The sequence below is a fragment of the Pelodiscus sinensis genome, chromosome 5, assembly GCF_052426305.1.
Source record: "Pelodiscus sinensis isolate ZL-2025 chromosome 5, ASM5242630v1, whole genome shotgun sequence".
NCBI lineage: Eukaryota > Metazoa > Chordata > Testudines > Trionychidae > Pelodiscus > Pelodiscus sinensis.
The window spans coordinates 116,583,312-116,605,231 of record NC_143056.1 but is presented as its reverse complement, the minus strand read 5'-3'; the positions used below and the strand labels follow the sequence as shown (position 1 = coordinate 116,605,231).

General features: G+C 43.9%; 1 protein-coding gene and 1 long non-coding RNA gene across 2 annotated transcripts in view; one reads left to right on the top strand and one right to left on the bottom strand.

Moving 5' to 3' along the window:
- The window catches only part of TSPAN32 (tetraspanin 32), a 76,354-nt gene that overhangs the window by 10,757 nt on the left and 43,677 nt on the right, over positions 1–21,920 (top strand). The window contains exon 4 of the mRNA XM_006134912.5: positions 16,324–16,398. Within this exon, the coding sequence (XP_006134974.3) occupies positions 16,324–16,398 (75 nt within the window). The remainder of the gene's footprint in view (positions 1–16,323; positions 16,399–21,920) is intronic.
- LOC142829242 (uncharacterized) overlaps positions 1–21,920 on the bottom strand; it is a 51,946-nt gene that overhangs the window by 12,970 nt on the left and 17,056 nt on the right. The window lies entirely within an intron of this gene.

The following is a 21,920-nucleotide window of genomic DNA, read 5'->3' as shown; positions in this document are numbered from 1 at the left end:
GAACAAAACCAAACCCTCTAACATTAGGTTTCCTCACAATGAAGTATTGAATACAAATGAAAGGTTATACACTTCCAAAAACAATAGAGACTCATTCACAAACATAGTCACATCAATGACTTTTTAAATTGAAATAGATGAGAATAGCGTGGTTTTTGTAATTGAAAGAATAAGGTGCATATTAACCCTGTCACTTAACTTTTTATTTGACTCAATGATTGATTAGTGGTTACAGCATGTAGAAAATAAGGGGAAGTGACATTTTATAGGCAAGTTACTTTATATGTGAGTATGCATGGTAATTGCTACAGAACAGTGGTGGAGAACTTTTTTGGGTCAGAGACCATTGACCCACAGAAAAATCAGGAGAGTAGCCCTGAGCCTTGGGGGTTGGATCCAGGCAAGCCGAGGGCTGGATGTGGCCCCTAGGCCTTAGGTTCTCCACCCCAGCTATAGAAGGGCAGCCTTATGACTAAGGCACTGGAGTGAGGCTCATCAGGTCTAGGTTCAGGTCTGTCACAAACTTCCTGCGTGACCTTGGGTAAGTCTCTGCCTCAGTTCCCCTCTCTGTAAAGAGACCATGACGCATCCTTTCTCCTCCCATTTTTGTCTTTTCTGTTTAGACTGTAAGCTCTTTGGGGCAGAGGTCTCTCTGGGTATGTCTACACAGCAATGTTATTTCAAAATAACTTAGTCCACATCTACACAGCCAGCAGTTATATCGAAATAATGCTGAAATACTGTCGAGCTGAAGGACTTCTTACTCTGACTCGTGTAACCCTCATTGTACAAGGATTAAGGGAAGTCTGAGGAAGAGTGCTCTGTTTCAGAATAAGCTGTTTTGAAATAAGCTATGCAATGGACGTAGATCAATTTGCATAGCTTATTTCCCGTTAAGCCCTGCAGTGTAGACGCACCCTCTCTGTGTATGTACAGCACAAAGCTCACCAAAGCTTCCTTCTTGGTGGGAGCTTCTATATGCTAGTGCAGTACAAATAATAAATTACCATTATTTATTTAAATATAAGGTATGTACCAGCCTACCGACAGGGGGAAAACTGCCCCAATTCAAAGAGGTCTCAGGCCCTTTAAATTGCTGCTGGAGCTCCAGTGGTGAGCTACAGAGCCCTTGGCGGTGCAGCACACCACAGACAATACTGGCAGGGGGGCACAGTCCCGGTGGCACTGAGAGCTGGCTGCCCCAGCCCTGCCCCTTCCACGCCCTGCTCCTGCAGCCTGCCCAGAGGCCTTGGGAGACTATTGGCTCACCTGGGAATGTAATTTACCATAAGTCTTCAGATCACAACTCTCTAATGACTCAGGACAATCTTGTCAGGCCTATTTTGTACTATTAAGCATGGCACCTGCTAAAAAGTACCTTTGCGTTGCCCCATTTGTGGGTAGTTAATTGGTGACAGTTGATTACTGAACTCTCCTCTGCATTATTTTTAATGTGTTGTTTATTGCAAACTATCGTGCTTCCTATGAGAAGTCGGGGCTGGGAGCGCACCCTTTCCCAGGTCACATATATTGGTTGCCAACTGCTGGTCGTTTTGGTGGTTTTCTTAAAGCCCCATCTCAGGTATATAAGGGAAAACAATCCCATCTTGTGGGCTTTTAATTATTTCTCTTTTGAGTGTGTGTGTGTGTGTGTGTGTGTGTGTGAGAGAGAGAGAGAGAGAGAGAGAGAGAGAGAGAGAGAGAGAGAGAGAGAGAGTGCTTCTAAACCTCACAGTGGTGAGATATAGCTGGAAAACAAGACCTGAGTGCACCCAAAAGACAATACTGCTAAGTGCCTGCCAGAGCTGTTCAGATACCAATTGACAATCTTCCTCTTTCTGTCCTTTTTCACCTGTCTCCTAACTGCCTACCAGCCAGCTGATACACTGACGTTGCCTGCCCATCCATCTTCTTTACCCTCCTTTTAGCTTGTCCTTCTTCTCATTCAGATTTGATATACCTCTTACTTTGTTTTTTGTTTTACTCAGCCTGCAGCTAGGGAACTGAAGTGAGGGGAAACATCAAAGACAGTCCAGGGGAGAGTTTTGGCAAAAGTCAAGCAGGATTGTCACCTCTCCAGAGACCTGACTTGTCTCCCTTTCTTGAACTGAAATTTTTGTTGTCCAACAATCGGTATGGTAAACACCAGAGGATGAATCATTGTCCTATGGGTTAGCAAACGAATAAGATGAGGGTTTCAAAGTTGACAGGGAATTTAGGGAAATGGCTCCTGCGAATATTCAGGGGAGCTATTGTGTGTTTAAATCTCCCAACAAGCATTGGACATCTCAGTCCTAGTTTTTAGTGGCAAATAACTGTGTCCTGGCCATGCCCACGTCTGCCACTGCATGTGTATGCATGTCTATGCATCTTCAGAGACTTGGATTCAATGCTGCTGAAAATATGGTCTGCTTTCTAATTCAACAAAAACTATTTTAGCTTCCTAAAGCAATATGGTATTTTGTTTGGGACATGGTAATATGCCATGTCATTTGGGACATTGCTGCCAACCGCCTCTAGCAAAACAATCCCATCAGGTGACATATGAACCATCTGGTTTGCTTCTTTGGGGATTCCCAGGGCATCCACTGTGCTTCATCTTTCAGGTGTTGAGCTCTTCAAAGCATCCCTCTTGTGTCTTGTAAAGCACCAAGCATGTTAACAAATACCACTTCTGCAGGCGGAGAAAGGAGGGAGACGAGAAGGCTGTGTTTTGCTGTGGGAGTGGAAGTTGTGTGTGTTTCAGCAACAGAGTCTTAGACACTGCCTTGTTGTTTGTGTTAGGCCCTACTCATGGAGATGCCTTGGCATCAGACAGTCCTGCAGTGCTGGAGGCAAGAGTGGTGTGTGTGCATCTAGGACAAGGGAGAGGAAAGCAGTGGAAGAAATGCCTAGTAGCATATGGGGGTAGGAGAATGTGCTTTTTCCCCTATTGTAGGAGTAAAATTGGTGAACTCAATGGTAATGTGCATGTGAACTGCAAAGGCTGGGAGTCACTAGAAAGCCCATGTGTACGTAGGCAACTAGTGCCTGTGGGGAGGAAGGAGTGCAGAGAGAGCCACCCAGATGAACAGGGAGGGGACATGAGGAGCCATCTCATTGAGAAATTACAATTTTGACTGGGCCATGGGAGGAGAAGTGCACAGGTCTGTGTGTACGTGTGTGACCCCCACTCTGGTTTTTCACCCACTGTTCCATTTCACAATAATCTGATGCCATTCATAAGTAGTAGCCTGCCATGGGCAGTCAGTGCAGCTGAGCCCCCACCTACAGCCCCACCCCCTCTGCTGAGGCCCTGCCCCCACCATGGGGAGGGGAAGAGCATATGCTCCCCAGCCTCCCCAGAGAGGGAGAAGGCAACACGGACTGAGCGGGCCTGAGCCTTCCTTGCCCCCGGAGGGCATGTAGCACACATCCCCAGCTTCCCCAGCCTGGAGCAGTGGGGAGGGCAGGCGCTGGGGAAAGCAACATTCTGTCCCCAGAACATCTACAGTAGGTGTTGGGGGAGGGGAGGTGGTGGGCAGGGCCATGCCTAGCAGTTTGGGAAGGCAATGCCTTTCATTGTCCTGCATTTTGCTTCAGTTTCCCCACCTATGATTCTGGATTCCCATGCAGCCTGCCTTCTGTGCCTCGTATTTTAGGATAAATATTTAATCTAAAATAATCCATTCCCCACGTAGCTCTTCAAGGAAGGGCTTGGCCATGGGACTGATCATGGTAATTCCCTTTGTAAGGGGCAGAGACTCTAGCAGGCCCTGCACCCAGGGGAGCAAAGGACTGAGCAGCTTCCTTCATGTGCCCCAAGGACATGTCTGGTCCCTTAATCTCCTGACACTCCAATTCCGCCCCCCTGTCTGACTATGGAGAATGCGGTGGCTCACAATCTCACCCTGTCACAAGCAATGTCACAGTTTGCAGCAGCAAAAGCATCTTGCTGAACAACATTTTGTATTTGTTCTTATTCATTAGTTTAGTGTTTTGTTTAATGTTTAGTTTCTGACATTTTATTATTTTAATAAAATTGAATCAAATTTTGTGTCTTTATTTTTAGAAAAGTTATGAAAACTTTTGAGATTACCACTTTATTTCTGAAATTTTCACTAACACTACCACATACTAAACTCAAGGGGCACCAAAATATAAGTTTGCCTAGGGCATAATTTGTCCTAAGGCCAGCCCTGGACAGAAGAGCCCAGCGACCACCTCTTTTTACCTGGATCTGCTGTGACTATGTCTACTGGGGAGGGGTCATAAGGTCCAAGCTTCTTGTTGACCCAAACAAGGAATCAGAAATATGTAGTTCTAAGCAGAAAAACCTTTAAAATGGCTGGAGTTTTCCTTTGAACTAAACAAACTATGGACTTATCCTCTCTTCCCTGCTGCACCACTAGAGGGTGTCAAGTTCTTAAAATAAAACAGGAGCTGCCTGCAATCTGGTTACTAGAGTCAGTATTTTCTTCCAAATCTCACCACCATTTTGTCTGTTTTTTCTCTGTATTTGTCCCCTATAGTTCTAGGAAGAGCATTATCAGACAGGTCAGGTCGGATTGTACTGCCACGCATCTCACCAGCCTCTTACACAACCACCGCTCTGCAAATAAGCTTAATGCTGTTCATTCGGTGGTAAAGTTTAAACTTGTTCTGTGTGTTAATTGTGAAAGCCTGAGTCCAGAGCCAGCTGTACTGGCCAGCACGTCTGCTGAACGATGGAAAGTTCAAATAACTTCTTCAGATTTCATACAAATTTCGTTATTTATTTGTATTACAGTAGTACCTACAGACCCCAGACAAGGGTTAGGACATTAATGTACAATCTGATAACACTAGACTCTGTCCCAGAAAGCACACAATATAGGATTTAGACAATAAGCAGCAAATAACAGAAGCAAGCACAATAGAGAAGGTGAGGAAACAGTAGAGACATGTGTGCGTACATGAACTGGAAATCACAGTAGTTCTTGTAGACACAGAGGCTGTGTCTACACTGCACCCCTTTTCCGGAAAAGGGATGCAGATGAGATAAGTCGGAATTGCAAATGAAGCAGGGGATTTAAATATCCCCCGCTTCATTTGTATAATCATTGCTGCCACTTTTTTCCGGCTCGGGGCTTTGCCGGAGAAAAGCGCCAGTCTAGATGGGATCTTTCGGAAAATAAAGCCTTTTCCGAAAGGTCCCTTATTCCTCTTAAAATCAGGAATAAGGGACCTTTCGGAAAAGGCTTTATTTTCCGAAAGATCCCGTCTAGACTGGCGCTTTTCTCCGGCAAAGCCCCGAGGCGGAAAAAAGCGGCAGCCATGTTTATACAAATGAAGCGGGGGATATTTAAATCCCCCGCTTCATTTGCAATTCTGACTTGTCTCATCTGCATCCCTTTTCCGGAAAAGGGGTGCAGTGTAGACACAGCCAGAGGGTTGCCAGCTTAGTCAATACCAAATTCTCAGAAGAGTTCCGTTAAATTTGAAAGAATTCAGGAAAGAACTCGGGAGCTCATTACTAGCAGCTAAACCTTGAGCTCCTCTTACTGAAGAAAGTGTCTCTGATACTGGGTAGTAGAAAAGTTTTCAGAAAAAGATGCAAGAAATCCTGTAATAGCCAACTATAGCATTATCTGTCCAAGGGGGAAATTCCTTCCCAATCCCCTTAAATTAGTAGCTAGCCAACATCCTCCAGAGTTTGTGTTCCTTATCCTTTTTTTTTCTATATGTAAAATGTTGCAGTAGATGTTGTTCATAAAAAATGTCCTCTCCTTGTTTAAATGGTACTCAACTGTTGGCCTTTATATTTTGTGACAATGAGTTCCACAGGTTAATCCTGTGTTTGTTTATCCATGCAAGTGCATTTCAGTAACAACTCCTCACAGTCCTCTGAGCCCACTAGGTAATGAAAGCAAATAGGTTAAATGTTTACCTGTAACAATAGAGAGAAGAGGAGATGTAAGGACTGGGATTAGAATTTAGGACACATTAGCTCCAGATATGGTCTCACAGCACTGCAGCATGCTCCTGGGCTATGAAGTGTTAAACAGCAACAGTCTAAAGTCCCTTTCTGTAGCTTTTTTGTTTGTTGATGAACCAATCTTTTCTCTTGCATTAGGTATTGATTTAAAGAGGTCTCTCCATATAAAATGTATCTTGCTAGGAGGATTTCATTATTGAATCTAACAGAGGAGGAAACTAAGGCATTGATGTTTGCATACTTGTGAAACTCAAAGAAAAGGGATAGGGCCTGCTGCACTGAGAATATTGCTGCTGATATAGCTAAACTGCTGCCAATGCACAATGTAGATTAATTGCTTGGATAGACCATCAACATGGAGTCCCTGTGGCCCATTGGATAGAATGCTGGACTAGCTGCCCAGAGACCAGAGTTGTAGTACAGTCTCTGACACTGTCTGACCCATGAGCAAGTCACTTTACTGCCCTGTGTCTCAGTTTCCCCTCCTACACTTCGGCTGTCATTTCTATTTAGATTGGGCAAAAAGCTGTCAGTGGGCTGAATCCGGCCTACCAAGCACTTTGATCCAGCCCACAGTAGCTCCCGGCTCTGATGCTAATGTGTTGCCTGGCAGCAACTAGCCCTTTCAATTGCAGTAATTGAAAGGGCTCCTGGCACGCAACTGTCCTGCCACTCCCCTCCCCTCAGGCCAATCGAGACCTGGGGATGGGAAAATGTGAGAAGTCTCCTACCCCCTCCCCACCAGGAGCACAGGGCACCAGAGGGAACCGCTGGCTGTTTTCTCTAGGCACTGCACACTCCTGGCAGGGCAATGGGGGCGGAGGCCTAAGACTTCACATGCTCCCCCACCCCCAGACCAATTAGTGTTTGTGTGTGTGTGTGAGGGGGTAAACTCTTCTGGCCCCACCCCTTCTGCCTGAGGCCCCGCCCCTTCCGGGCAGCCTATGACCACTTCAGAAATTCCCAAAATGGCCTCCTTTCAAAACTTATTGTCCACCCCTGTTGTACAGAACGAGCTGTGTGTTAACACCAGTGGGCACAGTGCTTAGCACAATGGGGCACCTCAGTCTTGGTTGTGGGCCTCTAGGGCTATGTCTATACTGGCATAAAACACCTGCAGCTGATTGGGCACTGGGATCCTGCAAGGGAGGAGGATCCAGAACCTCCAGCTCAAGCCTGAACCATCTACACTGTGGTTTTATAGTCCCACAGCTCCAGCCTGAATTCAGCACACAAGGGCCAATTACAGGCATTTTATTCCAGTCCCTCCCCCCCCCCATACACACACACGCATTGTGGTGTAATGCACGCAATGATACGGGACTTGCAGTAGTGGGGCTTACCCTGATTTCAAACCAAGGTAATTCACATTGAAGGGAAAACTCATTTCATACCAATGCAGCACACCTACACCAGGGCTACGTATAGACTGGCATGATTTTCCAGAAATGCTTTTAACGGAAAAGTTTTCCGTTAAAAGCATTTTCAGAAAAGATCGTCTAGATTGGCACGGACGCTTTTCCACAAAAGCACTTTTTGCGGAAAAGCGTCCATGGCCAATCTAGACGCACTTTTCCGAAAAAAAGCCCCGATCGCCATTTTCGCAATCGGGCCTTTTTTGCTCAAAATAAATCTCAGCTGTCTACACTGGCCCTTTTGTGCAAAAGTTTTGCGCAAAAGGGACTTTTGCCTGAACGGGAGCAGCATAGTATTTCCGCAAAAAGCACTGATTTCTTACAGTAGGAAGTCAGTGCTTTTGCAGAAATTCAAGTGGCCAGTGTAGACAGCTGACAAGTTTTTCCAGAAAAGCGGCTGATTTTCTGGAAAAACTGGCCAATCTAGACACAGCCCAGAAGTTCGCTCTACTATATTTCCACTACACATATGCCCAGTATAGATAGGCCCTATATACCATAATTTTGTAATTTGATATTTAAAAGAAAAGTGTGAGTGAACCTTACAGCACAGGGTGGTGGTCAGACCCTCAATTAGGAGATGCATGTGGAACTTAGGTTAATATTCAGAGCTCAGGCTGTGTTTCCAGGGAACTGGAAATGGTGGTTTAAGGTACTGCGCTAGTGTCCAAAAAATCTTCAACCAAAGGGCCGGTGAGGGTTTTATGCTTTGTCTCCTGAACCGTGAGGAAGAAAAGAAAGGATACAGTTTCCAGTGGCACACTGCATATCACTGAATCTAAATGTCCTGTCATTCGAGTAGTGCCCAGAGCTGAAATGCAAGGGGAAGGAAATAGCAGTCTCTCTAGAACAGTTAGCATAAAGTAAACATCTTCAACTCAAGTGATTCTTCAGATGTGGGGTACTGAAGTTCTGGCAGAAGTGCAAAGGAAGGGAGAGAAAAATAGAGCAGTAAGTAACATGCCAATCAGAATGGTGCATCTTGAAAATCCAATAACTGAGCTTTCTAGGGCTGGAAACACTGCTAGGCCAGAATGGAAAGTTTTCAGGACCAGTAAACTCTGCCAAAGACTGGTTCCAGCCCAGTGATCAAGAAGAAAAACCTTCAGTCCTGTCTGATCCAGCTCAGCTTTTCAGTGTCATTGAGAGTGACGTACCACTATGGCAGGCATTTAGCAGAAGCCGTTTGCTTTACTGCTCCCAGATGTATAATTGTAGGCAAGTGTGTTAGGGATTCATAAGAGCACAGCAGTGCACTTCCAATGCCTTGCTTTGGCAGTCATCTGTTTCCTAGGCTGAGCCTGTACTTGCATCAATTATGCACCAGTCAATGAGAAATCAGGCTACCTGGACTCATGGAAAGCTGCACTCCCTCCTGAGGAAACTGGCAGAGGTAGAGCCAGCACGACACTGAAATCTTGCTGCATTCAGTCAGTCAGCACTAAATTGGTGTCTCATGCAGATGGAGCTCACAGCTTCTTAGCAGATCATATGGAGAAAGAGAAAACCAGAATACAGTTTCCTCTCAATGGATAAATGGGGGAGTATTTTTTTTCTTTTTTCACAGATTAAACAGATGATTAAATAAAAGATCCTGTCAATGGAACTGTACCGTAAATATACTGTGTGTGGTTAAGTGTTATGCAAGGATAGTTGGAAGCCTGCCTACCTACCCCCCAATCCTGGGCCGCTGTGTTGGGCCCAGTCACCTGGCATAAGAGCAGCCTTCACTCTAACTTACTGTAGCTTTCTGTATCCCGAACGAGCTGTTACAGTTTGTGGGGATTCCTAAGGCATAGGGAGGCCTTATTCTAGCTCCAGGAGACTATTATAGGTGCTGTTGAATGGAATCTGGGCCACCAGAGGAGTCTCCTTAACCCAGAGTGCCCCTTCTGTGGCTAGTTCTGCTAGTTTGGGTGGTGTTTTGCATTAGTTGAGTAGTGAAAATCAGCTCCATCACAGCTGAGGATAGCACCATTAACTGTATGCAGCATAAGATCTGAGTTTCACTGAATTGAATAAAAAGGGAAGTTGATGTCTAGCAAGGTTTTTATTTGAAGGGTAAACGTGAGAAAGGTAGATAAAAAGATAGGCCAGTCGGGGGACTGGAAGACATTTCTATGCCTTCGGCCACGTTTACAGAAAACAAATTGTTCCTTGCAGCAAGAATGAAAAGAAGGTAATTCGTAAGGAAGGAATGCTTGCCCAGTGACAGCACTGGATGGGGCCAAATGTCCTAGATCTCATAAAAGAGAATGTACTGCATCATCTTGCAACAAATGTATCACTGTCTTCTTAGAATTGTGGGGGAGTGAAGAAAAGGCAACCAAAGCTGTTTGCACTTGAACAAACCTACATGCTGCTTTTAAGAATACCTTCTAAAATAATTATAGAGCTGCTCAGGCCTCAAACCTTCTGGCTAGAACATGAACAAGCCGCCTTTAATTCATTTATGAGTACCTCTAGGAGCTATATAATTATATATCATAGAGCAGATGGAAGGAGATCTCCCAACAGGGTGTGAATATCAGTACTGGCAACAAATTGCATAAAACAAATACTGGTGGAGCAGACACTGACAGGCAACGGACTGGGTGGACATAGTGGGAGATGTGTAAAAGGATCCTAAACTACATAATAATCTGATATATTTGAAAGTTTTGATGAGTAGTAGAACTGGTTGGGGAGAACGCAGAAAATTTTTGTGCCACATTTTGAAATTCTTTCCATTCCAGTTTTCAGGAGGGTGGGGGAGAAAAGTTTGAGAAGGCTATGGATTTATTTTGATTTTGTATTAAAGTTTTTCATGAAACCTTTTTCATAATCATCATTTTTTTTCATTTTCTGAAAACCATATTTTCATACTGATATTGAATACAAATTTGAGTTAAAATGCCTTGGAAAATTCCATCAAAAGCAGGAACCTTCAGTAATGCTGATAATCTCTCATGAACAGTGTTGTTGTTTTTTAAAGTGGAAAAAATGTGAAAAATTCAACCAGCTCTAGTGAATAGTAATCAGAACACGTCTTGGAACTGTTTTTGGGTACACTTCACCTCTCCTCCATTCTGGACTCCGGTTCTGCTTTTGTAACCCCTCCTGTTCACTAGCCCAGTGTGAGGTTATTCATAGGGGGAGCCTTGTGACTTCTTACACAACTGTGGGAGGCTAGGCCTGCAGCTCCTTGGTGTGCTCTGTGTTGTGTATTACTATATGTGCACCTCAGACCAGACCCACTCAGAGAAACCACCAGTAACAGGCTTTATTCTCTCCGTAAAAAAACATAGAATAGGATCACAGTTCAGCAGCCCCTCCTCTCTGCATGAAGCTTCTAACTCAGTCCCTGCTGAGACTCTGCTCGGGGCAGAGGGTACATCCTGGCAGGAACCAGGAAATTCTCCCAACATGCCGCAGTTTGTAGTCCACAACTTGTAGTTCTCAGGGCTGCTGTTGAAGCACACTGGACCTTACACCTTCAATGGTTAAAACTTCACCACTGCAGAGTCAGTTTTGTGCTATGACCCAGCTGTAGGAAGTGGTGGCGAATTGTCCCTTCACAGAGCACAGAGGGGTAGTGTTGTCTTTGGCCTCTCTCAGAGCCATGACATCACTCCTCATCGGCCTTACCCAGAGATTCTGCACATTGTTGCAATTCTTTGCAGCAGCTGTCAAACAGCACAACAGATAGCTCAGTGGCTGCGGTGATTCCCAGCTTGGTTTCCACTTAGGGACACATATGAGTCACCCTTCAAGTTCAAGTTCTCTTGGCTACAAAGAAATCAAAACCTAGCAAAGGACAGCTCAAAGAGAAACTTCTCTGCTATAGCTGAACCTCCTTCTCCAATCTATTATATTGTATAGCTCTCTGTATTGACACCTGATAGCATTTCTATCTACTTGCCCAGGGGAGCTGATAGGCCCCTGGATGAGAGGGGTGGGGGGTTCTACACTCCTGGAAGGGGTGGGGCCTCAAGCAGAAGGGGCGAGTCAAGGCAGCAAGCATGCTACGCCCATCCTCCCATAGCCCTTACAGCTGTCCAGAGATTGGTACCCCCCGAGCACTTATAGCTGTTCAGAGAGTGCTACACAGTGTTCCGACAGCCATTTAAAGGGCCTAAGCCTCTGGGCTCCAATCACTGTCTTAGCGTTGCCAGGTGTCCAGTTTTCTACTGGACAGTCCAGTTTTTTGGGGCTTTGTGTGGTAAAAAAAATCCAGAAAATACCGGACATGTGCAATGTCCGGTATTTTCTGGTTTTCCAACTGGACGCCTGGAAGCTTGGCAGGGGGAGTGGCTTGGATGCAGGATGCAATCGGCACTGGGAGCCCTGGTTGCATGTGAGGAGGAGGGGCAGTCCGGTCCGTGCTCCTGCCTGCTGGTCAAGCGCGTGGTGGAGCCGCAGCCGGACTAAACTCGCACTTCGCCTGGACCGTGCGGGGGGCGGGAGCGCCCTGGGATCTGCACTGCCTGGGTCACTCCCGCTCCCCTCCGGCTGATACGCTCTTCCCTCCCCCTCCCTCCCACCCCCTTCTGTTGGTTCTCCCCCACTTTTCCTCCCGATCTTCCCCGGCCAGCCCCGCAGCACCCGCCACCAGCCCTGCTTCCGGCAGCCAGTTCTCCCCTTCTCCTCCTGAGCTTCCCTGGCCAGCCCTGCTCCCGCTGGCCGCCCCCATTTCCCCCCGATCTTCCCCGGCCAGCCCTGCTCCGCCCTCCCTCCTCCCCCCACTGACCAGCTCTGCTTCCCGTCAGCCGCCCCCCCCCCTTTCCTCCTGGCCAGCCCCGCTTCCCTCCCGGCCAGTCCCTCCCCCGCCCATGAAGTGTGTCCGGTATTTTTTTTAAGACTACCTGGTAACCCTATAATGTCTTTAAAAAAGAGTGGCTTTGCATTTTCATTTACTCGCATGACACGCTCTTTTAGTTTTAAAGTATGGATTGCTGTATTATGCAATAAGCGCCAAATTGCACATGTAAAAAACAAACTAAGAAGTACAATATCCCATACTTAAGTTTGTATTTTTTAAGTAAAGTGTAGTTGTTAATTTAAAAAAAATTAAGTTTAGTTAAGTTGTAGTTTCTTTAGTTTGTTTGATGAATAAAAATAATGTCCTTTATGACTGAGTATTCAATAAATGTTTGCCTAAAAAAAAAAAAAAAAGATTCCCTGGGTGCACTCCCTAATGAAATGTGCTGCACACACCTATGGCACCAGCCCTTTAGAATCACGGGGCCCCAGGACAACTGCCATCTTTGCCCCCCTCCTCTGAGACAGGTAGGGTTGCCAGATGGTTTCAGGAAAAATACCGAAAAAAAGGACCCGAGAGTTGTTAAGCAAAAAAAGCAAAAACAAAACAGAAAACCATCATGGCCCCTTTAAGAAATGCATGGTGAGGCTTTTTGGCCCTAACAGACTGCCGGCGGCTGCCCGCTATCTTGCCTCTCTGCGCTGGCCGGACAGCTCCCCTGCAGATCCCAGTAAGCACCCAGAATTTTCGCCTCCTGGCCAGGAAAAAATCAGAAAGTACTAGAGATTTTAAGTGTCCAGTATTTTCTGAATTTTTTTTTTACCAGACAGGAGGCGAAAATACTGAACTGTCTGGTTCAATACTGGACACCTGGCAACCCTAGTGACAGGCCCGTACTTGCCTTATTTTGGGAGTATGGGGTATTATAATAGTTCAGCTGCTTATTGGACACTGAGACCTCCCAATCCAGGATGTCAGAGAATTGCCCTGGAGAGCCTGAAATACTGTCAGTAATGCTGTGTATTTTCAACCTTTTCTCATAAACTTTAACCTCAGAAGGGACCATCATGATTAGCTCCAGTCTGACCTTCTGCACATTGCAGGCCACAGAATCTCAGCCACCCATTCTTCTAATAGACCCATAACTTCTGGCTAAAATACTGAAGTCCTCAAGTAATGATTTAAAAACTTCAAGTTAGAGAGGATCTGCCGTCACTAGGCCTGAAGAAGAATACAAAAGATTTGTGCAGTATCCACTGTCCAGACTGACTCTAACTTTATCAAAGGAAAGCAAACAGATTGCATTTTTCCTGTATCAAATTCTTTTAAAGTCCACTTTCATCACCATCTTTTGTCATATTCAGCCATATCATTCGAGCACTTGATTGATTTACAAAGGTGCATAGTTGTACATGGACAAACGTGTGTACCTGTTTCTTGGCAGCCTAATTAATAATGAATTCAAGCCTCATCTGACCAGATCAAAGTGTGCTTCTTCTCCAAAGACTGACTATAAAGCAGAGCACGGGTCATTCTGGAAGAGCTGAAGCAGCAATACAGTCCTTCAGACAATTATGAAGTAAAGACATGATTATTCATGCTAAAAAATATTGGAATTTTTATAAAAAAGCCTCTTGCAAGTATTTTTATATTCTTGTTGAAATCATGGGTTCTGGGTATTCTCTTTTTAGTGCTTATATAAAAATTGCATTGAGGGTTGGGGTAGTTGCCTGATTACCTATTGCTATTGCATTCTATGGCTGAGGTTTAAAAAGGCTGGGTATCTTTTTAAAAACATAATTATGGTTTCATTCCTTATTAACAAATGATAGCCCAGATTCTCAGCTGTACTAAATTTTCATTCAGTGCAGAAGAGGGGAGGAAGCCACAACAGAGCTAGTTATGGCATTAGCCAGTATGCCAGGGTCCTGGCAGAGTTAAAAGAAGCTTGAAGGCTGCTCTGTCTACCAGCATCTAGTCCTCAGGGATGCTCTGTCCACAGCCTTCTCTGCTCTCAGTGAGGTCACTAGCGTAGGAACCAGTTACACCAGCTGTACATACTCCCCTAGTGTCAAAGGGCATCAGCTGTGTTGTGATCAGATTCCATTCCTGCAGCACAAAGTTAATGGCGTAAGCCAGTAGCCAGAGACTTCTTCAGCCTGATGTGTCTGAACGTGAATAAGCGGAGGAGAGCTAGAAGTCAGGAAACAAATGAAGCCCTCCTGATCTTGGGAAAAAGATTCCCAGGGTTATACCTGTCTAACTGTTCTGCTTTAATTCAAAAGCATGAGCACCGTGCTCAGGGCAGACTATTACAAACAAATCCCATATTGATTGTAAGATCTATACTGATTTCACCAACCAATTATCATGTGTAAACTCCTTAGGCATTGTAACAGCCTAAACATGATATAGACAGATGCCTTCAATACTCTGATCTGTCTTGTCTCCCAAAGGAAAAAAACTCTTATATTTGTGATAGATACACCACATACCACAGTAACAGTCAGGTTATTACCAGTCCCAAAAGACTAGTCATTTATCCCAAGTCAGTTGCATTTTAGATCTCTCACCAAAGACAATGTTCGAACTACCTAGTTCGTGCCCTGTGTAGCCGCGCTGCACGGGGTTCGAACCAGCGGGGTTTTAAAGATGGCGGCTCCCCGCTTATGCAAATGAAGCCCGGGAAATTCAAATCCCGGGCTTCATTCGCAAGTGCGGAATGCCTACATTACTCCGCTAGTTCAAACTAGCGGGGTAGTGTAGACATACCCTTAGGATTTACTATACTTAAAAAGGAAAAGGAAACAAGAGCTACTTACTGGGTTAAAGCAGATAAGCACATAAACACCCAAATGAATTCCAATCTTAAATTTCAAAAAGCAATAAAAGCTTCCATGAAAAACAAGTTCTATATGTCTTTTATTACTACCCCAGGCAGAGTACAGGCTCAGAATGCACATGGGAAGTTTGGATCTCTTGAGTAAGATGGTTCAGTTTTTGTCAGTCTTGCTTTAGAACAGAACCACTTTTTAAATCTAATTTCTAGGGCTGTCAAGAGATTAAAAACATTAATTGTGATTAATTGTACAATTTTTAAAATCTTTTGATTAAACTACAATAGAATACCATTTATTTAAATATTTTGGGTGTTTTCTATCTTTTCAAATATATTAATTTCAGTCACAACACAGAATGTAAAATGCACAGTGTGCACTTTATATTTATTTTGATTACAAATATTTGCACTACAAAAAAAAACAAAAGAAATAGTATTTTAATTCACCTCTAACAAGTACGGTAGTGCAGTCTCTTTAGCATGAAGTTGAACTTGCAAATGTGGGACAATGTACAAAAAAACTGCATTCAAAAATAAAACAAATGTAAAACTTTAGAGCCTAAAGTCCATTCAGTCCTACTTCTTGTTCAGCCAATTGCTCAAAAAAAGTTTGGTTACAATTTGGGGGAAATAATGCTGTCCTCTTCTTGTTTACAATGTCACCAGAAAGTGAAAACATGCTAACATGACACTATTGTAGCCAGTGTCACAAGATATTTATGTTTCAGATTTGCTAAAGAATCTCTTCATGCTTCAACCCCCATTCCAGAGGACATGCTTCCACACTGATGACAGGTTGTGCTCAATAATGATCCAAAGCAGAGTGGACCAAGCCATGTTTATTTTCATCATCTGAGTCATATGCCACCAGCAGATGGTTGATTTTCTTTTTTCTTTTCCTTCCCTCTCCCCCCCCCCCCCCCCCGAGTTCTACAGTTCCTGCATCAGGTTGTTGCTCTTTAAAAGACTTCTGAAAGCATGTTCCACACCTCATCCCTCTCAGATTTCAGATGGCACTTCAGATTCTTAAACCTTGGATTGAGTATTGTAGCTATTTAGAAATCTCACATTGGTATCTTCTTAGCATTTTGTCAAATCTGCAATACAAGTATGAGACTGCTAGAACATGGAATATATACCATTTGGTAGTTATGGTCCCTGTTAGGGAATTTTAAAGCTATTGTGTAGCTAGCTTCCTTTAAGCTCCTGAAATTTGGAGCTCTGCTTAAAAAAAAGTAACTTTTAAATGTCACTTGCATTAAGCCTGTCAAAGCCAATGTAATTGACTAGTCTCCAGTTGTGTTTTCACATAAATATTTTCAACCGCTGAGAGGAAACGCTGTAAGTAACACTGCTTTCTCTTTATCCTCAGGGATTCTTCTGTTTTGCCATTATATTCTGTGCACTGATACAGGCTGCATTCTGGAGATACACTAACAACAGTGAAGTAAGTAAAAGGTTTCTTACTAAGAAAAACCAAGAACCAGTCATTAGATGGTATCCAATAGCAATGACTGCCACCAAAAAAGAAATATCTGGGAGGAAGATTTTATTTCAAATAATTTCTTTAAAAAAACATAGAAGGAAATAAATATTGTGCTAAACTATTTGCTCCTTTCAAAAGCCATCTTTTGTCTCAAACCTTTTCAATTTCAGACATTTCTACTAATGTCAATCGGGAGTTTTGCACAAAGATTGAAGATAGTTTCTGACCAATCTGAATTTCCCCTTTACCGGCAATGATAGGAGATAGAAACATCCAGCTAATGTGGGACTGTCAGCAATGAAATAGTGAAACCACCAGTTTTAATATCATTCTTGGGTTGCTGCCACATTGAAATGAATGAATCAGGGGCAATTCATAGCTCTTGAAGTCCTCATTTCAGGTTGTCTGTAAACTCAGGAAGATATGGCATAGCTCTCATCTGGAAGACCATATTTACAAAACAGCTGTTCCTAAACTGTGGACCATGAACCCACAGTGGACTGTGCAGAGTAGTCCTTCATGGTGGTATGCTGAATGTCCCATTTTGAGAATCAAGTAGCAGGATAGCAGGGAGGATGAGATATTTCCCTTGCCAAATGGCCTACTGAATGAAGAAGCTAAAGAGTCACAGTTTGACACTTAATTCCCCAGGGTACCTTTTCCTTTGTGGCTGAGTATTATATCATGACATGTTCACTCTGTCTCTATTGGAAACCTGTTTGTGGAGTGGTGGGGTGAAGTGACATAGGGGTACGTCTTGACTACATGCCTCTGTCGCCAGAGGCATGTAGATTAGGCTACCAGACATAGGAAAATAAAGCGGCGATTTAAATAATCGCCCCTTCATTTAAATTTACATGGCTGCCGTGCTGAGCCGACAAACAACTGATCAGCTGTTTGTCGGCTCAGCGCGATAGTCTGGACGCGCGGGTGTCGACATCAAAGGCATTTGTCGACCACCCACGTATGCCTCCTGGGATGAGGTATTGTGAATGATACCAAGATGGGAGAGGTTGCAGGTGCTTCAGAGAATAGGATTATAATTCAAAATGATCTGAACAAATTAGAGAAATAGTCTGAGGTAAATAAGATGAAAGTCAATAAGGATAAATGCAATGTTCCTTCCTAAGTGGAGTACTATCAGTTTCACACATACAGAATGGGACTGTCTAGGAAGGAGTACTGAAAAAAGGAAACTAAGAGGGTCATAATGGACCACAAGCTAGATATGAGTCAATAGTGTGCAACTGTTACAAAAAAATAATTCTGGGATTTATTAACAGGAGTGTTATAAGCAAGACACAAGAAGTCATGCTTCTGCTCTACAGTGATTAGACTCCAAGGGTATGTCTACACTACCCCGCAAGTTCGAACTAGCGGGGGTAATGTAGTCATCCACAGTTGCAAATGAAGCCCGGGATTTGAATTTCCCGGGCTTCATTTTTAAATGCTACATTTTTAAACGCGGCTACACGCGGCACGGACTAGCTAGTTCGGATTAGGCTTCTAATCGTTCCATGAGGTGTACAGCTAGTTCGGATTAGAAGCCTAATCAGAACTAGCTAGTCCGTGACGCGTGTAGCCGCGCGGCACGGGGTCCGAACTAGCCGGCATTTAAAAATGGCGCCGGCCGGCTTCATGCAAATGAAGCCCGGGAAATTCAAATCCCAGGCTTCGTTTGCAACTGCGGATGACTACATTACCCCTGCTAGTTCGAACTAGCGGGGTAGTGTAGACATACCCCAATTGGATTACTGTGTCCACTTGTGCGCACATATTTCAATAAAGAGGTGGACAACTGGAGAAGGTCCAGAGAAGAGCAACAAAAATGATAAAGGTCTAGAAAACATGAGCTATGAGGAAAGACTGAAATAATTGGATCTGTTTAGTTTGTAAAAGAGAAGAATGAGAGGGGACATGATAGCAACTTTCAAGTACCTAAAAGGTTGTTAGAAGCAGGAGGGGGGAAATTATTTTCCTTAACCTCTGACGACAGGATAAGAAGCAATGGGGAAAATTGCTGTGAGGGAGTTTAGGTTGGGCATTAGGAAAAAACTTTCTATCAGCCGGTGTTGTTAACCACTGGAATAAATTGCCTAGGGAGGTTGTGGAGATTTTTAAGAGCAGGTTAGACAAACATCTGTCAGGAACGAGTTAGATGATGCTTGGTCCTGCCATGAGTGCAGGGGACTGGACTTGACCTCTCAAGGTCCTTTCCAGGTTTAGTATTCAGTGATTCTATGAACTGTGGATCCCAGAACTGGACACAATATTCCAACAGTGTTCACTTGAGTAAAGGTAATGTAACCTCCCTGGGCTTACTTGATGTTCCCTTATTTATACATTCAAGGATTTCATTAACCCTTTTGGACATAGTGTTGCACTGGGAGCTCATGGTCAGTTAATTATCCACTATGACTCCCAAGACCTTTTAACTCCACCCCCCCACACACACACCCTCACTGTATGTACAGCCTATATTCTTTGTTCTCAGATGCAGTTTGGCCTAGGGTTGCCAGGTGTCCAGTTTTGAACCGGACAGTCCAGTATTTGAGCTTTCTGTTTGGGAAACAAATTGAGAAAATACTAGACATATAAATTTCTGATATTTTCTAATTAAGTACGTTTTATTGTTATCATGAGTATCAGCAAGTAGTTGTGTACTGCCTGGCGGGTAGACACACACACACTGCGTGAGCATATCCACCAGCCAGGCAGTACGCAGCTACGCAGTAGAGAGGAGGGGGGCAAGAGAGGAGGGGGAGGAGGGAGGGCTGGGGCGGGATGGAAGCCCTGCGGCCAGACTCGCCTGTGCGCCCCTCCGGGACCTGCATGCACCTAGGTCAGTCCCGCTCCCTGCCAGCCGGTTCCCCCCCAGCCAGCCCCGCTCCTCCCGACCCCCTCCCAGCCAGCCCTGCTCCCCGCTGGCTGGTTCCTTCCCCTGATCTCCCCCAGCCAGCCCCCGTCCTCCCGACCCCCTCTCAGCCAGTCCTGCTCCCCTCTGGCCGGTTCCTTCCCCTGATCTCCCACGGCCAGCCCCGATCCCCATGACCGCCTGCCAATCAGCCCCCCCCCTCCCATTCTGAGATTGTGTGTGTCCAGTATTTTTTTGAAAGCCATCTGGTAACCCTAATTTGGCCATATTAAAGTAGATATAGTTTGTTTGAGCCTTGCTTGCCAAAGAATACAAATACCTCAATTGCTACCATTTTAAAATGTCAGTACTGCTAAACTATTTGGAACTGGCCTTTATTTCCTCAGTGATTAAAGCCAACCAATAGCCTTGTTACCATGAAATGCAGATGCTTTATTGAGTTATTGCTTCCAGGAACATGAGCTCTGAAGAAGTCAATTAGAATAAGACTCCAGCTAATAATTTCCCAGAACTCAGATACACAGAGTAATCACCAAAGCCTTTAAAATATTCTAGGTTAGAAATGAATGATTAGAATAATCCTGCGAGGAATCTTTTAGCGAAATAGTAGGGTGTTGGAAGGCCTTGTTATTTTTATGTGACACACAGAACAATTTCCTTAAATCCTGTCACTTTATGGTATGACTGTTCTCTTCAAACCTTAAAGCAGGACTAAAAAGCTACCCTTTTTGGCCAGATTAGGCTGGAGGGGAACAAAGGTTAATGCAGGTTATCACTGGCCTGGGAAATGTGTCCTGAGCATCCAAAGTCTGCAGCCATTCAAATCCCCATAAAAGCCACCTGGGTCATTAAAAGACCATCTATTTATATCACAAAAATCACCACTCGTCTGTCAGCCTGTGAAGGCCATCCTCGCTATAAATCCATGATATGTTCCAAAGAACATGGACTTATCACAAAACAACTTAAAGAGGGGATTTTTTTTCTCATGGCTGACTATTTTTTTTTGCACGACTTAAGTGCGGGAAATGGGAAGACTTATAATGCATAAGTTCCTACAAGCGTCAGCGACTTTAGTGTGGAACAGATGTACACTGGGGCAACTTATAGCAACTTATAGCCCTGTATTTATGGAAGCCCAGGGCCTCCAATAATTAATGTATTGCCTATCACACTGAGCATGCTGAGAAGGCCAGAGAGGATTTTTGCAGTCTTTATGTGTATTTCCCATGGCTTTAGCTAAAGCCACACACTGACTTTTTCATAAGGAAATTTTTAGCATTCATCAACACAGAAAGGAGGCCAAGATCACAACATCCCTGCATGAATTTACAAAATGTGCTTGTGGTAAGAGATTTTTTTTTTAAGTGTGAGACAAGAAATAATTCAGAGATACATGAGATTGGGTTTGAGAAATTCTGTGACAAATAGGTTACCTAGTGACATTTTTCACTTCAGACCTCAAGGGAGGGGGCAGGGAACTTAAGGTTTACAAGAATAAGTCTCAGAAGGAAGCCGTGTTAGTCTGTAACTTTAAAAACAATGAGCGACCCTGTGGCACCATAAGGCATGTCTATACTAGGAAATTATTTCAAAATAAATACATTAAAAATAATAACTCCTGCAATAACTATTTTGAAATAAGTTTATTCCTCAAGGAAAGCAGGAGTACAGATTTTGAAATAACCAGCCTGTTATTTCAAAATAACGGGCTTGGTAGGGTGTATGCTCTGCTTATTATTTCAAAATAAGGGAGGTTATAAAAATAACTCCCTAATGCAGAATAGTGATAGAAATGTAGCCGTGTTAGTGTGGTGTAGTTGAAACAAAATACAGGACTATGTAGCACTTTAAAGACTAACAAGATGGTTTATTAGATGATGAACTTTCGTGGGCCAGACCCACTTCCTCAGATCAAATAGTGGAAGAAAATAGTCACAACCATTTATATGAAAGGATACAATTAAAAAAATGAACACATATGAAAAGGACAAATCACATTTCAGAACAGAAGGGGGATGCAGAGGTGGGGGGGAGGGTAAATGTCTGTGAGCTAATGGTATTAGAAGTGATAATTGGGGAAGCTATCTTTGTAATGGGTAAGATAGTTAGGGTCTTTGTTGAGACCGACGCGTAGAGTGTCGAATTTTAGCATGAATGATAGTTCAGAGGATTCCCTTTCAAGTGCAGATTTAAAAGGCTTCTGAAGCAGGATGCAGGTAATTAAGTCATTGAGACAGTGTCCTTTCTGGTTTAAATGGCAAGAAACAGTTTCGTGCCATTTCAACCAGAAAGGACACTGTCTCAACGACTTAATTATCTGCAGCCTGCTTCAGAAGCCTTTTAAATCTGCACTTGAAAGGGAATCCTCTGAACTGTCATTCATGCTAAAATTTGACACTCTACGCGTCGGTCTCAACAAAGACCCTAACTATCTTACCCATTACAAAGATAGCTTCCCCAATTATCACTTCTAATACCATTAGCTCACAGACATTTACCCTCCCCCCCACCTCTGCATCCCCCTTCTGTTCTGAAATGTGATTTGTCCTTTTCATATGTGTTCATTTTTTTAAATTGTATCCTTTCGTATATATGGTTGTGACTA